Here is a 19181-nt window from a genome sequence, read left to right as displayed (position 1 = left end):
TAACAAGATCCTCAGATGATTATTTGGCATTGTAAGGTTCGAGAGCCACCAATACAGTTTAATAATGACAATTCAACTTTACTTTGAATGTTCCAATTTATCTTAAGGATGAGAAAGGATGAACTATAAAATTTCCAGGAAGCACTCAATTCACTTAACAAATATATAGGGCAGGGGGCACATGGATTGTGGGTCTGATAAAACTCTGCCCTCATGGAGCTCACATGCCAGTGAAAGAGAAAAGAAGGTACTGAAAACATGACCTGTAGTGACGCCAAACTTTTTTTTTTTTTTTTAGTTTTTCTGAGAGAGGGGCACAGACAAATCGAGAGAGAGAGAGAGAGAGAGAGAGAGAGAGAGAGAGAGAGAGAGAGAGAGAAGGAAGTTGGGAGAAAAACATATTCATCACTGATCTTTCTTCGTTACCAACTTTTAAAATAACACTTTAAATTTATTTTACTTATTCCCGTATGTATGTGTGTGTGGTATGTACTTGTGTTTGAATGTGTGTATGTGTGTGGGGGGAACATACATGTGTCTTGTGAAGTCCGGAGGTCTGCAGTCTTTCTTCATTACTGTCCTCCACACATATTGAGGCAGGGTCTCTTGTGAACCTGGTGCCAGCTAGTCTAGGTAGCCTGCTGGCTTCAGGAATCCCTTGTCTCTGCCTTTGTAGGTGAGGATTACGGGTGGCCATCATGCCCACGGGAGTTTTATATAAGTTCTTCATGGTTGTGTGACAAGTGCTTAATGCACATCTCCATCTCTGTGGCTCTAAAATGACCCTCTTTAAAGTGCAAAACCCCAAGACTATGTACAAATAATTTGGCTCATATAATGATCACATCTATCATCCGTAGTGATATAAAGGCCAAGAGAAAAATAACATACTAAGGGGGGTAGGGCGGGATTCCATTTCCTTCGGTTAGTTCACATGTTTATCGAGGGCTGAAAGGGCAATACACATTCAGCTCCATTCTGCTATTAAAACATCACGTGGCTAATTTTTCAGAGTGCTTTTCTCTACTTGAATAAGTTATAGGCCTGGGCCACTGCTGAAACCTGACCCTCACAGTTGCTGCTGAATGCAGTGTGCAGGCTGTTTGGGTTAAAATCATATCTGTTTGCTGTTAGTGCAGTTCCGCATTCTCCTTCTAGGGCCTTGGTAGAAATCTCCATCCTGCCCTGGCTGTCAATAAAACTGATGCTCCATCTCTGACTAGTGCTAAAGCCAGATTCTGATGGATCAAGTATCCTGATATGCTGGAATTACACATTAGCAGAATTAGAGAGAAACGTTCATTTTAAAAAGTCTTTCTGTATTTGGTCTATGTTTGAATGAAATAATCAATGAAAAATACCTTGGGGGTTTCTATCTTGCCCAGAGATGTAGGGACTGTAAAGAGGCAGAGCTGGGGAGCCAGCTCTTTGACTTCCAGGTTTAAAAGGCTAGACCAGGCAGAATATGTGGTAGCCTTGGTGGGTTTCTTTAAATTTTATGTTCAGAGGAACATATATGATTCATACATAGGAACACACCCATATTATTGGGTGCCCACCCACCCGTTACTGGGCTCGGGTTGTACTCAGTTTGGCTCTAGAATTCTGGGGCTTGGACAAGAATAACTGCAGGTGAATCCCAAAGGGTCTGCAGTCAGACAAGCTGGGACTGCTGAGTTTTTTCCTTGCTGAGGTCTGTCAAAATAAAAACCATACCCCAGGCAGGCAGGGACTGCTCTTACCAGTGCAGGAAGCATGGACCGCAAGCCCAGCAGGGCTCATCCCTGCAGAGCACCCTGGTGAAGAGTGCATGCTCTGCTGGAGTCTGAGCAAATACTAGAGGCAGAACTGTTGTTGATCCGTGAGTGCTGGTTTTGGGGAAGTGAATGCGGAAAGCAGTTAGCTGCAGCTCCTATTCCCAGGGGGACGCTGCATCCTTCGATCTTCTTCATTGCAACGCACTACTTAAAAACGAAATCGTGCTGGACTGATGTCAAATTCCAGGCCATAACATCCTAACTGGTGTGACTTCGCAGTATTTAGAACCTTCGAATGCAAGCGGCAGGGGAATCAGTAATTAGCTAATCTACAAGGCGCCAGAGACAACAGGTACAGAGCAGCCACTGTGGGATTTTTTCTTTCTAGAGATGCACAGCCAATCTCTTTGCTCAGCTCTCCTCTGGTTAGGAGAGTGTGTGTTAAAAAAGAAAGAGCAGGCTCACTCAGGGTCTCATGGCATTTTCAAATGTCCTTGGGAAGGGAGCTGCCTGCCTCTCCTAGACTTGTTCCCATGCCCCATGCCACCACCCACTCACTGTCTGGGGGGACTCATAATCCCAGGCAAACTGTGCCATGGTTGGGAACAAAGGAAGCCTGGCTTTGGACTAGACCTGATGTTACAAGATCTTGGAAGGTTGAGGTGAAAATCAGAAAGCTTCTGCTTAATGCAATATAGTCCTTAATCGATAAATGGGGAAGGCGAGAGGTAGTGGCATCAGTGTCATCTGCTATTTAGCTCCCTCTACATCTCAGCCCTTCCCATAGAAAGGCCATCACAACAGACCTTTAACAATGTTATTATCCCTTGCCCACAGAAGAGAACACTGGGCTCACTACAATATTTCACAAATCAGGAGCCCAAATAAAACTGAAGTTAAAGTCCCTGGGCTCAACATTTGATGTCTATATCTTTATGTCTTACTGCTTCTTGGGGAAAACTGGGAAAAAAAAAAAGACCCACTTACATTTAGTGTCTCATCTCCTAGCATAAGGGAGGTTTTCCAGCAGTGCCTTATTGGTCAGTGGCTGCTTCTCATCAGCTGTTTCTCCTCCAATCAGGTCTGGGCTTTCTGGCAAACATAGGCACCCACCCTGCCTATTGCACTGAAAGAAATAAAGTCAGGTGGAGATATAGCTTAATGATAATGCTCTTACCTCACGTGTATAGGCTGAGTCTGATACTTTGCATCATCAAACCTTTTTGGAACGGTTCAAGGGTGCTGAGGATTAAAGGTCAGAGCCTCAGTTGTTCCAAGTAAGTAGTAAGCTGCATTGCCAGCCAACATCTAAGATACTAAAAGTCAGCCTGTAGTCTCAGCACCCAGGAGGCAGAGGCAAGATACGGCTGCAAGTTTGACGCAGGCCTGAAATACAAGTTTGGGGCAGACCTGATATATGTAATGAGAGTCAGGCAAGCCATGGCCCCATAATAAGACCCTGTCTCAAAATATAAAGTCAAGAGGCATAGGACTTAAAATCTCAGACACACTTTAAACCCTAGCTTACAGTGGGCAGCTATGTAACTTGGGAAAGTCTCATAGCTTTCTTGAGCTTCAGTTTTCTTATAAAATAAGGGTTAAAATCCCTGACTGGTGAGAATCGGGGGGTTGGGGGGGGGAGACAACTTCACTCTTTCCAGTGAACATGAAGGCAATGATGCACTTATTCTCACCTATTCACACCTGTTCACACAGATTATCTCATGTCTCTGTGCTGTTGTCCCTCGATCTTGCTGCCTAGATCATCCTACCTGAAACAGAAGAGGTGTTGCCTCCTTTGGGAGAGGCAAAACTGCCTTTACCAGAATAGCCAAAAGCTTGGGGGAGACCTCCTCCCTCTCCCTTTCCTTCTCCTCCCCCCCCTTCTTTTCCTCTGTCTTCTTCTTCTTCCCTACCTTCTGCCCATCCCACCCCAAATTCCTAGCTCTGTGCAATCTAGTACGTCTTTCTTCAATGATGAGCATGTACCCCACCCATCTAACTTTTAAGCACCTAAAATGTGGCTAGTGTGATAAGAAACTAAATTTTTAATTTTCTCTAATTTTGATTAATACAAAGCAGCCACAAAGCCCCAAGTCTGGTAGCATATGGCTGTCTGGGCTCCGCCACAGAGGAACTCCCCAACCCAGCACGCCTACTTCCAGTTTTATCTCATAGAAATCCATCAACAGTGAGCAAAACTCAGTCATTTCTCTTATTAGTTAATTGTATGATTCACACATCAATGGACATGAGAACCACCCTTTTTGATAAAAAGCAGCCTGTTGGACCTACCCCCCCAGAGTGACCTGGGACTGCCATTTCTAGCAATTACTAGCTGTTACTGATTGATGTTACTCTGGCTCCTTATTGGGAGCAGCTTATTGGGAGATGACTATGCTATGGCAGAACCCACTGAGCCAGAAGGCCTATTCAGACCCAAGGTCCTAGGACAGTGGTTTCCCTTTGGACAGTGGTTTGTCCCATGGGATGCTCTGTGGAATCATCTATGAAGCTTTTAAAGTTCCCAGTGGGCAGACCCCACTCTGAACCACTTAAACTAACCTTTCTAGAGGCAGAACTGAGACGCTTTATAAAGCTCCCTAGATGACTTCAACAATCTCACTGATGGGTCTTGAAGGGATTTCTATCTATTGGATAATAACAATAAAGTCATTTTATTTTATGTCCCAGGGCCATTGCAGGATCAGATGAGGCTGTGAATGTTAGTGGTTTGTTAAAGGGGCCAGGATTTAGGCATTGACATCTAGGCAGAGCCAGTCTTAAATGATGGCACCATCCCCGTGCAATCAGGGTAAGGCTGCTCTCTGTGCATTACCTTCCAGTACTGTCCCACCGACCAGGCCACTGCAGGCACAGATGCCGAGCACGTGCAGCAGTTCTACAACCTCCTGACGGCCTCCATTGATGTGTCCAGAAGCTGGGCAGAAAAGATCCCGGGATTCACTGATCTCCCCAAAGAAGATCAGACGTTACTTATAGAATCAGCCTTTTTGGAGCTGTTTGTTCTCAGACTTTCCATCAGGTAGGTCCTATCTTCTCTCAGCCTCCTCACTTATAACAGTGAGAAGTTTGTTCAAGAAGCAAAGATAAAATGCAGTCAAACATTCAAACACTGAGAATCGGGGAACAGAAAGCACTGGGGTGGGGGGAGGAGTGGGGGCAGGGTGCCACTAGGACCCTGGGTTTTACTCTAGGATCTAAAAGGAGCAGACACCTTGTAGGGCTCTGAGCAGAGCATTACCTCACTAGAAATCCAGCTCTGGTCTATGAATAATAGAGGGGATGGATCTGATGGTCCCTCAAGTCTGTGGCCCCAGGACTGTTCTCATGGTGCAGGTGTTTGTGGAAATACTGGGTTTAACTTATGAGTTTCTATTTCACAAGTGGTTGTTGCAAATGGGCCTCTGCAAGCTCCACAGCTGAGCTCTCGGGTCAACAGATTTGGTTCACCCTTTAGTGTTGAGTGGCAGCAAGCACGAGGAGGAAGTGTATTATTTTTATTTTGTTTAATTTATCTTTATTTTATGTACATTGGTGTTTGCGTACACATATGCCTGTGTAAGGGTGTCATAACCCCTGGAACTAGAGTTACAGACAGTTGTGAACAGCCATGTGGGTGCTGGGAATTTAACCAGGGTCCTTTGGAAGAACAACCAGTGCTCTTAACCACTGAGCCATCTCCAGCCCTGAGGAAGTGAATTCTATCTTCTATCTATCTGCCTATTTGCCTATCTATCTATCTATCTATCTATCCATCCATCCACCCACCCATCCCATCCCATCCCATCTATCTATCTATCTATCTATCTATCTATCTATCTATCCATCCATTTATCTATCTACCTATACTTGTGGATCAATAGGTCTCACTAGGTAGTTTAGCTTTAGACTCACAGTGGACCTTGAGCTTGGAATCTTCCCTGTCCAACCTCTTGAGTGCTGGGACCCAGATGTGCACCACCATGCCCGCACAACAGGAAGTGATTTTTCAAATAGCCAAATAGCTTGAATCCAGGCCTAAGCTCTTTTCCACACATGTCCCTTTCTTAAGATTAAAAAATATATATATATTGGTTTTTATTCACCTGGGGCATATTTAATTCCATATCCCTTGTGTCATTTCAACTACACATGTCAGGGATAGACCCGTACTTCACTGGGTGTTATAAGAAAAACTGTCATTTCCCTCCTTCTCTTCTCTACCACCTGGTCCAATTTCATATTGTGACACCAGAAGCCCCCGCATAAAATGTAGCCCCTGTGCTTTGTTCCCAGCCACATTGACCTAGTAGTCTATAGAATAATACTGGAAACTGCACTGTAATTCATGTTCCCTTGATTCTGAAACCAGTGGTTAGAAGTCCATGTTCAAACTCAGTGGAAATATTCTGTTTGTCTGCCCCCCTGTGTGGAAGGATCTGAAGGAGAGATGGGGGCTTGTGGCTAGAGTTCCTGGTTTTCACTTAATTCAATGCCAGTGCAGTGCACATGAGAGTTGATAGCGAGGTGCCTGTCACCATAGGCGAGTGCAAAGGACTAAGCAGAGGGAAAGCTCCATGCAGGTGGGCGCCACAGCTCACCAAGCTCTCTGCAGTGCCTGTGTCCAGGAGCTTCTCATCCTTAGTGCTCAGTAACTGCCGTCTGACTGAAGGAATGAATAGAGCTATTCATCCAGAAGTGTAGACACGGGCTTGTGGATGCAATCGGCCTAGAGAGAGAAACTCAGAGCAAGATATTTAAAAGCTAAGGAAAAGCCAAGTTTAAAGCGAGGATCACACAAAATGGAGAATTAGTTACACCTAGTGCTCTCTGAATCAGTCTGTGTGCTAGAATGCACACAGGCTTTCAAAAGCCTTCATTTTATTTAATTCCCTTTGCAACCTTAGGAAATTATGATTAGATTCCTGTTTCATAGATAAGAGAAAGGAAGTCCAGAGAGATGAAAGGAGTGCCCAAGGTTACACTGCTAAGCCATCATGTCGGATGGAGGTTCCAGGGCTCCTTTTATAAGAAAGGGGATGGCTATGAACACACCGGCAAATTTAGAAACAGCCCTCTATAGCTCCCTTATTTAAGTTCAAGGAGATAATACATTCTGCCACCTTTGACTCTGTGATTGGCACTTGGAGAAACTTGTTGCTTTGTGTTTACATAATGGAATTATAGTGTCTAGCCTCAGGCCTTATCAGCTTCTGGCATTTAAGGGAATAAGGGAGCAGCCTTGACTGCAAGCCCCAAGGGGAACTCTCCCATTTGCTGCAGAGAGAGGCCATTGTATGACTTTACTTCAGGAGACCTCCTAACAGAGGTCTATTCACCCCAGATAGGGGACCAACAATAGGCCAAAGAAATGATTTTACCCAAGCTCAGGATGATGAACCAGTGTGTTTACTGGGTTAACTAATGGGAGCATATATGAGGGTTTGCCTACAGTAATAAGGCTGCCCCCCGCCAGGATGTATCACCAAAAAGTCATACCTAACATGAATAATAACCTCCCAAAAGTTGCATAGATGGATCCCCTGCTTCAGTCTCCTACCTCCTGTTCACTTCAGTACCACCCTTGCCTCCATGTAACTGGGTGGGGCAATGTTATGCAATTCTGAGTGCGGAAAGGCAGGGGAGTCAATGGTTGGTGTGTCTCCTGAGGGTTTTATATTCTGCTCCTCACTCCTGTAAGAGAACCTAGTAAGCCTGCTGTTGTGGCGGACTTCTGTCAATAATCACAGCGACGCTGAGTTAACATGGTGATAGATATGAGTCAGCCAGACGTCATGTGCTGGGCTTCCCCTAGACCAGTGGTTCTCAGCCTTCCTAATACTGTATCACCTAAATACAGTTCCTCTTGTTGTGGTGACCCCCAACCATAAAATTATTTTCATAACTGTAACTTTGCTACTATTATGAATTATTATGTAAATATTTGATATGTAGATGGTCTTAGGTGACCCCTGTGGACACCCACCTTCAAAGGGGTCACCACCCACAGGTTGAGAATCACTGGACTAGACATTCTCTGAGAATTTGCTTCTCCACATTCCATCCCAGACAAGCCAATAGCCTATGCTAGCCCTAGGAAAATGGGTGTGTTGGCCTATGTTCCTCAAGGACATTCACACAGAAGATGGTGCAGGCTGTCTAGTCCCAGGAGCACACCTCCGTTCACGGCAGTACTGCACACAGCTTCCCAGTGCTGCCCCGTGTGATGTCAGTACCCATGAATTAGGATGACACCATGTCAGCCAGACTGAGAAGACCTGTGTAATGTGTCTGTCCCTCCTCTGCCCACTCCCAGGTCAAACACTGCTGAAGATAAGTTTGTGTTCTGCAACGGACTTGTCCTGCACCGACTTCAGTGCCTTCGCGGATTTGGGGAGTGGCTCGACTCCATCAAAGACTTTTCTTTAAATTTGCAGAGCCTGAACCTTGATATCCAAGCCTTAGCCTGCCTGTCAGCACTGAGCATGATCACAGGTAAGCCCCAGCTAACGAAAGCCGGCAACTCTGGCCTTCTTCCTCTTACCTGTGACCCGGTAGCTTCTGCGCCTCTTTATAGCTGACCACCAAGTTTGACAGCTTTAAGCAAAGAAAGCATGTGTCCACTACTTACTCTTCAGAGCTTCTAGGGGAGAGAATCGGTGCTATGGAGTTATTATTAGAGCCCGGTTCCTCTGGAACCTGTAGCAGGTCACTTGGCTACTTCAAGGCTATTTTTAGAAAAGGTTTCCAGAAAGATCATTTTAACCAGCCTGCCATTCCTATGGACTTCTTCCCAGTTCTTGCGTAGAGACCTAAAGTGCATCAAAGAGCTACAGCTATGGAAGACAGCATCTTTTACTAATCCTGACTGAGAGAGAACGGGGAAAATTGGTATTTGTCGAAAAGTGAAAATGACTCAACTCCATGGCTTTTTTAAAAGTTCAAAAAAAAAAAAAAAAAACCAGAAGTATATAGTTTGTTCCATTTCTAGACTTGAGGAGATAGCTCAAGTGGCGAAAGGCTTGCTTTGCAAGCCTGAGGACCTGAATTCAATCCCCAGAACCTACATTGAAAACTGCTAGGTGTGCTAGCATGAGCTCGTGATCCCAACACTGAGGAGGTAGAACAGGATGGCCCCTGAGGGCTTACTGGCTAGCCAGTCTCACCTAACTGGTGCGCTCCCAACCAGTGAGAGACTTTGCCTCAAGAAGGGTAGGGGGTATTCCTAAATAAGATACCCAAGGATGCACGCACACACACACACACACACACACACACACACACACACCATGAAAACACACACATATAAAAGTGCTCAGTTTCTTTATTACTCTACGCTCTCATTACACGTCCATGACCCTGTCCCCTGGAGGTGCTACTCTGGGCCCCCTTCACCCTTCATCCTTGCAGTTTCTTAATAAGTTGTATCTTCATCAGTGATATCAGTGAGCCTGGGGAGAAAGTGTCTTGAGGTGCAAGCTCCAGAAGGGGTTAACTGGATCTGAAGATTCCTCCTCCCTTGGGTCAGACCCAAGCTCAACTAGGCTGATTGGCTGAGAGTCAACTTCAGACTGAATGTGCTCCTGGCTAGAGGAAATATTTCCCAAATAGGTGATACTGATCATACACCTCAGCAAAGCTGGCCTCTCCTTTCTAACACAGTCTTGCTTTGCAGAAGCCAGTGGTTCTCAACCTGTAGATCAAAAACCTTTTGCGGGTTAAATGACCGTTTCACAGGGGTTGCCTAAGACCGTCTTCATATTGGATATCTACATTACGATTCATAACAGTAGCAAAACTGCAGTTATGAAGGAGCAATGAAAATAATTTTATGGTTGGAGGTCACAACCACATGAACTGTAGTAAAGGGTCGTGGTATTAGGAAGGTTGAGAACCACAGGCCATAGCACCGATTACCTGCATCTGCTTATGTCATCTGTGAGCCAAAGTTAGACGTGTCTGTGTGCCCCCAGAAGCCAGGCTGGTCATGTGCATGACTCTCTCCTCCTGGTCTTTGGTCCTGGGTCAGAAGCTCGCTTCTTACTAGGGTTGGGGTAGTATTCCAAGGCTGTGAAACAAAAGCGAAGACAGCCTCAGACGGTGTGGATTTCACTGACAGGGCCTTTTGATGTCATAGAAAAACACATAAAACAAATCGGTGTTTAAGACTCAAACACTTCAGCCAGGCAGTGGCGCAAGCCTTTAATCCCAGCACTTGGGAGGCAGAGGCAGGTGGATTTCTGAGTTCGAGGCCAAGCCTTTTCTACAGAGTGAGTTCCAGGACAGCCAGGGCTACACAGAGAAACCCTGTCTTGGAAAACAAACAAACAAACAAACAAATCAAGCACTTCACTCCAAAGGCTCTAATAAGACTAGCCCCAAGGTCACTTTGTCATCGAGCTCTTCAGCTCCAATTCAGACTCATTCGGCATTTCTAGGACAGTTAGACAGCCAAAAACTGGAAAGTATAGAATAGGATTGAATTTGTTTACGAAAGACACAATTTTTTTTTGAGGGGGCTTTAGCTTTCTGCAACTAAAACCAGTTCATTGACCTATCACTGTGGGAATAGGAGTTGAGTATATATCCGCCAGTCTAGGTGCTGTCTCACATATGTCACTGGGTTTTCAAAGATGATGACACGCCTGCCTGGAGGAGACAGGATGTGTAAATTAATCCACAGGATGCAGAGGGTTGAACAGAATGTAGTGATGCTAGAGAGGGGAATTGAGTGTCAAGAGACCACAGGCTAGAGAGCAGAAAATGTTTGCAGGCCACTGTAGCAAGAAAAATAACTCAAAGCATAAATAAAAATCTCCTGAAGCTACTGAAAATATGATTGACCTAAGTGTCACAAAGGAAATGGCTAAAAAGGCTAGTGTTGGGAGAAGCCACTAGACCTACAGAAAGAGTGTTGCAGGACACCTAACATTTCCTCAGCCTTCCACACCCAGTGAGGCAGGAGGGGTCTGTCTTCAGATCAGTGGAGAGCCACAGAAAGCTTTGAACAAAGAGATGAGATGGCCAGACTTGCATTCTAGAATGTTCTACAGTGACTGCTGGCTCTGAGCACAAAGTGGGTCAGGGAGGAGAGGAGGAAACAGCAAGTCGTATTAGTATAGGGCCTGCAGCTCACAGGAAGGCCTGGCTTATGAGGCCAGTTCTTGTTTTGTTTTGCGCTGTGGAAGTTAATGGACACGAGGGTACCAGGTGTTCCCAACCCAAAGAGTCCACATAGCATCCAGAGTAGAAATTAAGCAGAAGGTGGTGCTTGTCTCTGCAACCTATTTGTGCTGTGTTGTGATCAGAGCTGACCAACCCACTGCCCACTCAGGTAGAGACTGCCAGAGGAAGAGGCAATTTGACACGGTAGGAAAAACATGGGTTTCTGGTTCTAGTAACCTCCTTATTAATCTGAAGTCTGGTGTTTTGTTAGCAAGGGCTATTGAGTAGCACATTTGTCTTGTCTGCATTTCTGTTTGCTCATCCACAAAATGAAAATAGTAACATCCACTCCATGGGGTGGCAGTGTAGGTTGCAATAGACTGGGTTTATGATGCAGCCAAACTGAACTCTTGGCAGATGTTAGCTCTCCTTGTGCCTCTCCTTGGAGTGGCATTGACAGAAGCTCCCTCAAGTTGGGCTCAGACCTGTCCTTCTCTTTGGAAGTCATGAAAAGTTGTGGTAGCTTTGTATGGCAGTAAGAACTAAGCATGATGATTCACACCTATAATTCCAGCACACAGGAGACTAAGGCAAGGGGATCGTGAGTTCAAGGCTAGCTTGTCCCACAGGGTGAGTTGCAGACCAGCCTGTCCCAAACAAAACAAGGCTTTATAGTATGTTTGTCGACTATTTCCTTAGACACGAGGGCGACTCAAAGGACAGCGATCACAAAACAGTGAGGAAGACTGGATGGGCTGAATGATTTGTATGTAGGTTTTTCTCACAGGGCAGCTCCAATTCCTGCCTTCATTCCTGACAGCTTCTATAAAGCAAGCTGTTAGAGATGCTGCCGATATCACACAAGCAGAATTAGCCCTCCAACCTCACAAAACTCTTGGGATTTGGTGGCTGGGAGGGATCTGGGATGCATGAGAGCATTGGACAACAGAAGAATAAAACTGCTTGGGAAGCATTCCCACTGTCTGGTGTATCCACTATCAGTTGAGTGGGCAGTCCCAAGAGCCTTGATGGCTCAGAATGCCTCATAGTCAGAAAGTGGTTGTGGAGCATCACAAGCCCTAGGGAAATTCACTCAAAAAACTGTCTGTTCTGAAACCAGAGAGGAGCCTGTGAAAGAGAAGAGGAATTTTAGCCCATTAGCCAATTTTGCTTCCACAAGAAACCTTCAGAAATTGGATAGTGTTAGTAGTTTCCCTAAACATGATGTCTCCCCCTCATTTATTTTTCTTCTTACTCCCCTGAAGTACTGGGTGGTGAGATGGGACAGGAAGTAGTCTTTTTTTGAGCACTCTCCCATCCTACAGTAACAGGGAGTTCCCCCACAGTTTGTGGTTTTCACATGTTTTCTGGGTCCCCAGTTCATCTGCCCTAACCATTGCCTCCTGTCAAAGCCACATCCCTGGAGCAATGTGAAGGTTTTGCTTCTTTGACATTGATGGGGTGCAGTGTGTGGCTATCAGCTTACAGTCCTCCAAACAGAAAGTTAGTGTGGAGTTACCACTTTACAAAGTCCAGGCAGTGGGGCCTCTCCAGGCCAGGTTGTCAATGTGCAAGAATGGGAAGGTGACCTGGGCATGCGTCCTGATAGCAGGAATTTTGTCGTCTACCAAGGAATAATATAAGGACCTCTATACATGGTGGTTAGCATTTAGGTTCTTTTGTTTTAGTTTGGCTTGGTTTTCGTTTGTTTGTTTGTTTGTTTGGTTTTTTTTTTTTTTTTTTTTGGTGTTTTTTGAGACAGTGTCTCACTATGTAGCCCTGGCTGTGCCAGAACTCACTCTGTAGATCAGGCTGGCCTGGAACTCACAGAGATCTGTCTGCCTCTGCCTCAAGAGCTCTGGATTTAAAGGCGGGAGCCACTATGTCTAGCAATATTTAGGTTCTTAAAGGGATAGATTCAGTGAAAGGAAGTCTGGGTAATTGCTACGTTATGGGGAATTAAGAACACTCAATGTACCGGTCATGAGTAACTTCCCAAAGCAGTAGCATTTAGATGAAAAGGTCACTCTAAACCAAGGAAGCCAGAGATCCAGGGCATGGCCAGAAAACACCCCAGCACAGTTGTGGGGAAATCATGGACAGCCAAATTACTTTCTTCATGTATTTAATCATATACACAACCAGAGTGGAAAGAGGAGAACATTTCAAAGAGTCCAGGTTGTGATTCCGAATGACTTCCTCTTCTGAAGCAAGCGGGAAAGCAGAGGCAGGAATCTACCCTGGAAGACAGCATTGCTGCCTCCGGAGGCTCTGGGAAAATGGAAGGGTTTTTCAGTGAAACCACTGCTTCATTTGGGATATTTACTTTGTGGCCTCATACTATGAACTAACCGTGAAGTATAAGCGTGTATTTTCTAAACAGTGACCGATAAGGAAAGATGATCTCAAAGGTCCTTTGGAGCCAGATAGCAGAAGAAATTTTGGTGCCTAAATGGAGGGTTTTTGTTTGGTTGGTTTGGTTTTTTTTTTTTTGAAAATTCCCCAAGGTGTTCTTTTCCAGACTCTAGTCTTCTGTCAGGTAGGACAGTGAGTTCTTTCTCTTCTACTTTTTCCTGGTCTTATTGGAACATGACCTCTAAGATGGAGGCGGAAGAAAGGCAGGTCTAGGGGTGGTGGCCAGATCAGCACTTGGCTGATCCCTCACTCTGTCTTTCCAGTGCTCCTCTGCTCGCTTTGAATAGCTGGCTATTATGATTTCTTTATCAAATATAGCTATCAGCAATGTGGCAAGGGCAAGCATGGATGAAATCTGGCAGAACGATATAGCTTGGAGAAGAAGGGGAGCAGTTTCAGGGTTTGGAGATTAAAGGTCTGAGTTCAGGTCTTCATCTGGCCACACTTGGGCTATACTTTGGGGCCCAAAAAAAGTCTAAGGGCAGGGAGAAATCCTATTAGTCTTTAAATTTACCTGTCTGGTGCACTACCGGTTTTAATTGAACAGATGTATTGTAAATATTAGCAAGTCCCTCAAATTAGGAAAATCTAAATTATTTTAAGCCCACCATTGTCATTAGAAAATAGCCTGACTCCCTGAGAGATGCAGAATTTAAGCTTAGATTAATTCAGCTGGTGTCTATGGAGCTCTGCCACATGCCAGATGCATAGTCCCTTCCCCTTAAGGAGTCCATGGTCTTAGAGAGACAGAGAAGACAGTTTTGTGCGCCTTGACCTGACTCGTGGCTCCCTGACCAGTGTGGGTTCTGGGACTGCCCAGTATTTGGCAGAGGACACATGGTTCAAAAAGCGGCAGCAGTGTGGCTTCCTAGAGAGAGGGGAGGGGCCCGGAGCAGGAAGTTCTGTGAGATGTTTGCTGTCTGGGGAACAGCCCATTTCTTTTCTTCCTCCTTGGCTAGAACTGTGTCATCATCTCAGAGTTGGCCAGTGTTCCAAGACCTGCTCAAAAGCTGGCTTGGGGGGATGGGATACTGCAGAATACTGTTCATCCCTGTCTCTATCCACTGCTTTCTGTGCTAAGGAAGAGATCCTGGTGCTTCTCTTAATCCACCAAGAGGCAGGAGTGTGAACTGTAAAATAGCAAAAATTAGCTCAATGTAAGAAACCAACATAAAACTGTTTGAAATAGGAACAAGTTTCTTTGGAGAGTTCTGGTAGGCAAGACCATGTGAAAGTAAAGTAGGATGCCTTGGGGAATGAGGTTTACAGAGATGTGGTGAACATAGGGTAGAGATGCTGCCCAGCAGCTCTGAGGGCAAGGACCCACTAGGGCTGAGCTTCTCCATCTGGCATACAGAGGATTGGACATAGTTTTAAGTTGCACATGCTAGTTGTATGGGCCTGGAGCAGGGCCTAAGGTTCTGGATTTCTCACAGGCTCCTAGGCTTTGTTGACACTGCTGGGATATGAGCCACTCTTTAAGGAACAAGGGAACTTATTGTTAATTGAGATCCTTTGACATTAATAATAGCTAATATTTTTTTAGACCATACCTGGCACTGTGCCAAGAGTTTTACACGCATGGTTTTAGGGTTGCTTAATAAATTTGGAAGTACCTGGGATGGATCACGGCAAGGAAGCCAGTCAAAAGCAATTAAAACAACGTAGGCAGCAGATATTAAAGATCTTGTCCAGGGGATATTGTCACTGAGAAAACACAGATGCAAGGAACACCACACAGAGAGTAACTAAAGTTTCTAGGATAGGACCCCAGGGAAGGAATCCCCAGAGGTTATTATGAGTTTGGGAGAAGGAAGATTTCTGTGCTATTAGCAGATGAGCTCAGAGCCATGGCTAACATGGAAGATAATGAATTGAGTTTTTAAAACAGAGTATTTGCAAGTATTTATTAAGTATCTACTATATTCCAAGTGCCTGACATTATTCCAAGTACTTGTCATGTAAAGATCATTTAATTTTCATAGCAAGACAAGAGGCAACTGGCATTTTTAGCCCTCTTTCACGAATGTGGAAACGGACCCAAAGTCACCCAGCTAATAACTGACAGGGCTGAGAGGTACGAAGAAGGGAGCTTCTGCCTGGGAAGTCTGGAAGTTTATAAAGTTCTTTTCTATTGTGAGCTTCTTAACAGCTCCCAGCTCATTCTTTTAATCTGAGCGACTTCCACGCTTAGCATTCATTTAATCATTTCCTAAGTGACTTTGGTCTTCCAACTTATAGACTCATCCATCAGGTGTGTATTAGGTGTCATTGGTGTGCTAGGTTTGGTGCAGGAGATGGAACCACGGTAAGCAAATATAGGATACTTCTCCAGGAAGCTTAACCCTAAGGAAAGAGGCAGGCAATTGTCACATGAGTATCAGATTTCAAACTTGCTTGTCCTGCAAAGGGAGATCCTGTACTAGAAGAGAATCTGACCCAGACAAGGATCCAAGGAGGAAGTTTCCTTGACAGAATATTGGATGTGAGACGAGTAGATCTTAACTGGCTGAGGGGGAAGTACATGGGCATAGCCTTGGGTGTCTCATTATTTCACTCAGTCAATCCACCAGCTCCCTCTCCTCCCCTCTTCTTTCTTCCTCTCCTCCTGCCTCCTCCTCCTTCCTCCCAACTCCCTCCTGCCCTCTTCACACTTGGCAGAGCCTTCTGTGACATGGATATCTAATATGCTAATATGCTAATAGGAATCCAGCCTTGTCTTTAGATGCGAACCACCCCACAGGGTAGAGTGAGTTGTTTTCTTCATTGCTCTGACCCCACTGTCTCTAGTACTGTTTGCCCCAGAGTAGGTACTTAATAAACATCTATTGGAAGAAGTAATTAACCACTAGTTAATTAGGTCCACAGAAAGTAGGAGGTTACTGAGAGAAGGCCAGTTCATCTCAGGATGATGAGAAACTTTCTAACAGAGGCAGTCGAAGGTAGGTAGTCAGCTAGTGGTGAATGAAATTCTCAGATTTGGTTTGAAAGAAACTGGCCGCTTGCTAATTTCAGCCCTAGGCAAGTGACTTAACTCTTTGAGTCTTGTTACATATTAATTAGAGAAAACATTTGCCTTGCCTCACTCTGAGCTAAAGCAATCTAAGTAAAAGGAGTATAACCTAAAGGCTATTAAATGGGTTCTGTCCGCAGGTTAAAATGTCTGACCTGCCAGGCTAGGTGGAACCTGCCTCTGGGTCTGTAGTCCCCTAAGTGGAGATTCTTCTCTTAGGTGGGAATTTAAACAAAGCAGATCAAATCCCTTCCAATGTACGTGCACAATGTTTGTGGTGTCTGTCTAATACTTAATCATGACTATAAGAGTTCTGTTTTGGCATCTTGGAAACATAATACTGAAATGTAGGCTTTTTTAAAGATTATATAAACCTAATGCAAAATGCGCATTTGGTTAAATCATTGGAGGGAGTGACAACAATTTTTTGGTTATTGTTGCTGCTGAGGATTTAACCCAGGGCATCATGCATGCTAGGCGAACACTCTACCACTAAGCTACCTGCCTCCTGCCCAGAAAAAAAAAATCTTAATCTTCCATGTATAAATCTCTATGAAATGAGAAAATCCCTGACTCCTTCTCTCCCTCTGTATTATGAACTCTGCATTTCAGCTCTGTCGCTGTTTGCCAATCTGCAAGGGGTGGGGGAAGTTCTCTTCAACTGAATGTCAGTGATTAGAATTTTAAGGAATTTTAAATTGCTGAGAAGGTCCCAGACAGTTGGTGACTCCCTGGTGAACTAAAAACCTTGCTGGCTGCTGACAGGAGTAGACACAGAGACTGAATTTTATCTTAGCTCCTATGGAAAACTAAGGAAGCCACAGATCTTGTGAGTGTTCACAACAACAAAGACAGGATGAGGTACCTTTGGCTCCTAACAGGAGTGTCTATGAATTCCTCAAGGAATTCCAGGCCCGGTTGATCCAGCTGGCAGGAGGTATCGATCTCCACTTCAATTCACTGAATAAATAATGGTTGCCATAGTTATTGAGCAGCCGCCACTGGCTGGAGAGCAGAGAAAACTCCATGCTCCCTTCTGTGAGTTTGGCCAAGAGAAAGTCTAGCTCTAAGGTCCCATAATCAATCGACACCCCCGCCCCCAGCCACCACATCACACCCGACAAATTGCTCAGTTTCTTCATCCTGATAATGAGCATGGAATCTTGGATGTTCTGTGAGGCAGGAGGCCCTGAAAGGATGGGAAAGCCTCAGTTAATGGACTGGCATTTGATTGTGAGAGACACCTCCTCTCCCCAACTTGTAAATCAGATTCAATGTCTCTCAATGCTAATAGAATTACATATCGGCAAGTTAGTGCTTGGTCGTATTGTCCATATGACAGATAAGACTTCATGAGGAACCATCTCCCATCTTCTTCTGTTTTAACAGTATTCTCCAAATAGCACTAAGCCAGACACTTTAAAAGAAAGGTAAAAGAGCCATCCAGTTATCTCACAAATATTTTCATCCTTTTTGTGAAGAAAAGAAAATACACTTCTTTATAGTATGTGTGTGTGTGTGTGTGTGTGTGTGTGTGTGTGTGTGTGTGTGTGTGCATTTGTGCACGTTCCACAGTGCAATTCTGAAGGTCAAAGAGGACAGTATGGGAGAATCCATTTCTCTCCTTCTACCGTGTGGAGACCAGGGACTCAACTCAAACCATCAGGCCAGGCAGCAAAAACCCTTACCTGCCCAGCCATCTCACCAGCCACAGATTTTGATTATTATTTTTGCACAAATGAGATCATAGCCTGGGAGCTATTTAAAACTCTCCTCTTCATTTAATGCTACCGGTATTCTTCTATATTGTTTAATAATCTTCATACTTACCTCTGATAGCTTCAGGATCTTCCAGTGTATGGGCATGCTGTTATTTACTGAACAGTCTCTCTGTTCTTCATCTCTGCCCCTCTTCCGGTGCTTGCTTTATTTGGGTTCTTGGGTGTAGGGTGGTAACAGAGAAGCGTTGTGCCCATACATACAGGGTTGTTGTTTTTGTTTTCTTTGACTTTCTTATTTGGATAAATTCCCAGGAATTGTGGTAGCTTGGTCAGAGGCTATGAACATTTTTATACCTCTTGAGTTTACTGCCGACCTTGCCACCTGGTTCTATGCTGTGAGAAGAACTAAAACTTTCAGCGGCTCATCACCGCAAGCAGGGTTTCTCAAGGTTCACTCCTAGCCTTCAGCATCGGGGTTTTGCATCTAGTAACGATAAACCAAGTAGGGAAGTTTGGCTAACCAGGTAATAGTGTCCTAGTGCAAGCAAAGTCCAGAGCTGCAAAACTTGGGGATACCGAGACTCTGCTTCTGTTTAGTCTTGCAGCTGCCACCCATTCACCATGAACCAGCCACTGTCTCAGGTGCTGACTATCCTGGTGTGTGGCACTCTACAGTTGGTATCTGTTATATCATCTTAGTTGGAGGACATCTTTATAGCAATAACACTTTTCTATCAATTCACTGTCTGACGTTTAAGATGAATAAGAAGAATAAGACTAAGACCTGTGTGTTTTCCACCCTCCTAGGAAGACACTGAGTCTTGAAGAGATTGGGTTCCAGGCAAAGTACAGAGCCAGAGTTGGGTTCAATTCCAAACCCTGGGCTTCTTTCTCTATAAAACACTTCATTACACCAGAAACCTGCAAGTCGTAATTCACTGAGACACTGGGGGCACTTTCCATGATGTACTTAAATAAATTTTAATCCAACAACTCTGGAAGGGGCATTAGGAGCCCTTAAATCCAGCCTCCTCTCTTAATAAGGCCTTAGTGAGGAAACGCTTACCTCAAGTCATATCTACTACACACACTGTGAGAACTCAAGTT

General features: G+C 44.7%; 1 protein-coding gene and 1 long non-coding RNA gene across 4 annotated transcripts in view; one reads left to right on the top strand and one right to left on the bottom strand.

Annotated features, from left to right (window-relative positions):
- Nr4a3 (nuclear receptor subfamily 4 group A member 3) overlaps positions 1–19181 on the top strand; it is a 41103-nt gene that overhangs the window by 17687 nt on the left and 4235 nt on the right. For both annotated transcript variants that reach the window (XM_034501647.2, XM_034501648.2), the window contains 2 exons: positions 4604–4803; positions 8077–8255. In XM_034501647.2, the coding sequence (XP_034357538.1) occupies positions 4604–4803; positions 8077–8255 (379 nt within the window). The remainder of the gene's footprint in view (positions 1–4603; positions 4804–8076; positions 8256–19181) is intronic.
- On the bottom strand, positions 45–8503 carry LOC143442453 (uncharacterized). 2 transcript variants are annotated; one of them, XR_013110685.1, is made up of 5 exons: positions 8305–8503; positions 6362–6502; positions 4597–4832; positions 2745–2883; positions 45–2046 (listed from the first exon to the last, which is right to left on the bottom strand). It is a non-coding gene; the product is annotated as an uncharacterized LOC143442453 (long non-coding RNA). The 2 variants fall into 2 exon arrangements; XR_013110686.1 differs by having other exon boundaries at positions 6362–6489.

This window comes from Arvicanthis niloticus, chromosome 5, assembly GCF_011762505.2.
Source record: "Arvicanthis niloticus isolate mArvNil1 chromosome 5, mArvNil1.pat.X, whole genome shotgun sequence".
Classification (NCBI taxonomy): Eukaryota; Metazoa; Chordata; class Mammalia; order Rodentia; family Muridae; genus Arvicanthis; species Arvicanthis niloticus.
Note: the sequence above shows the minus strand (reverse complement) of the source record. Positions and strands in the feature narration are given on the sequence as shown.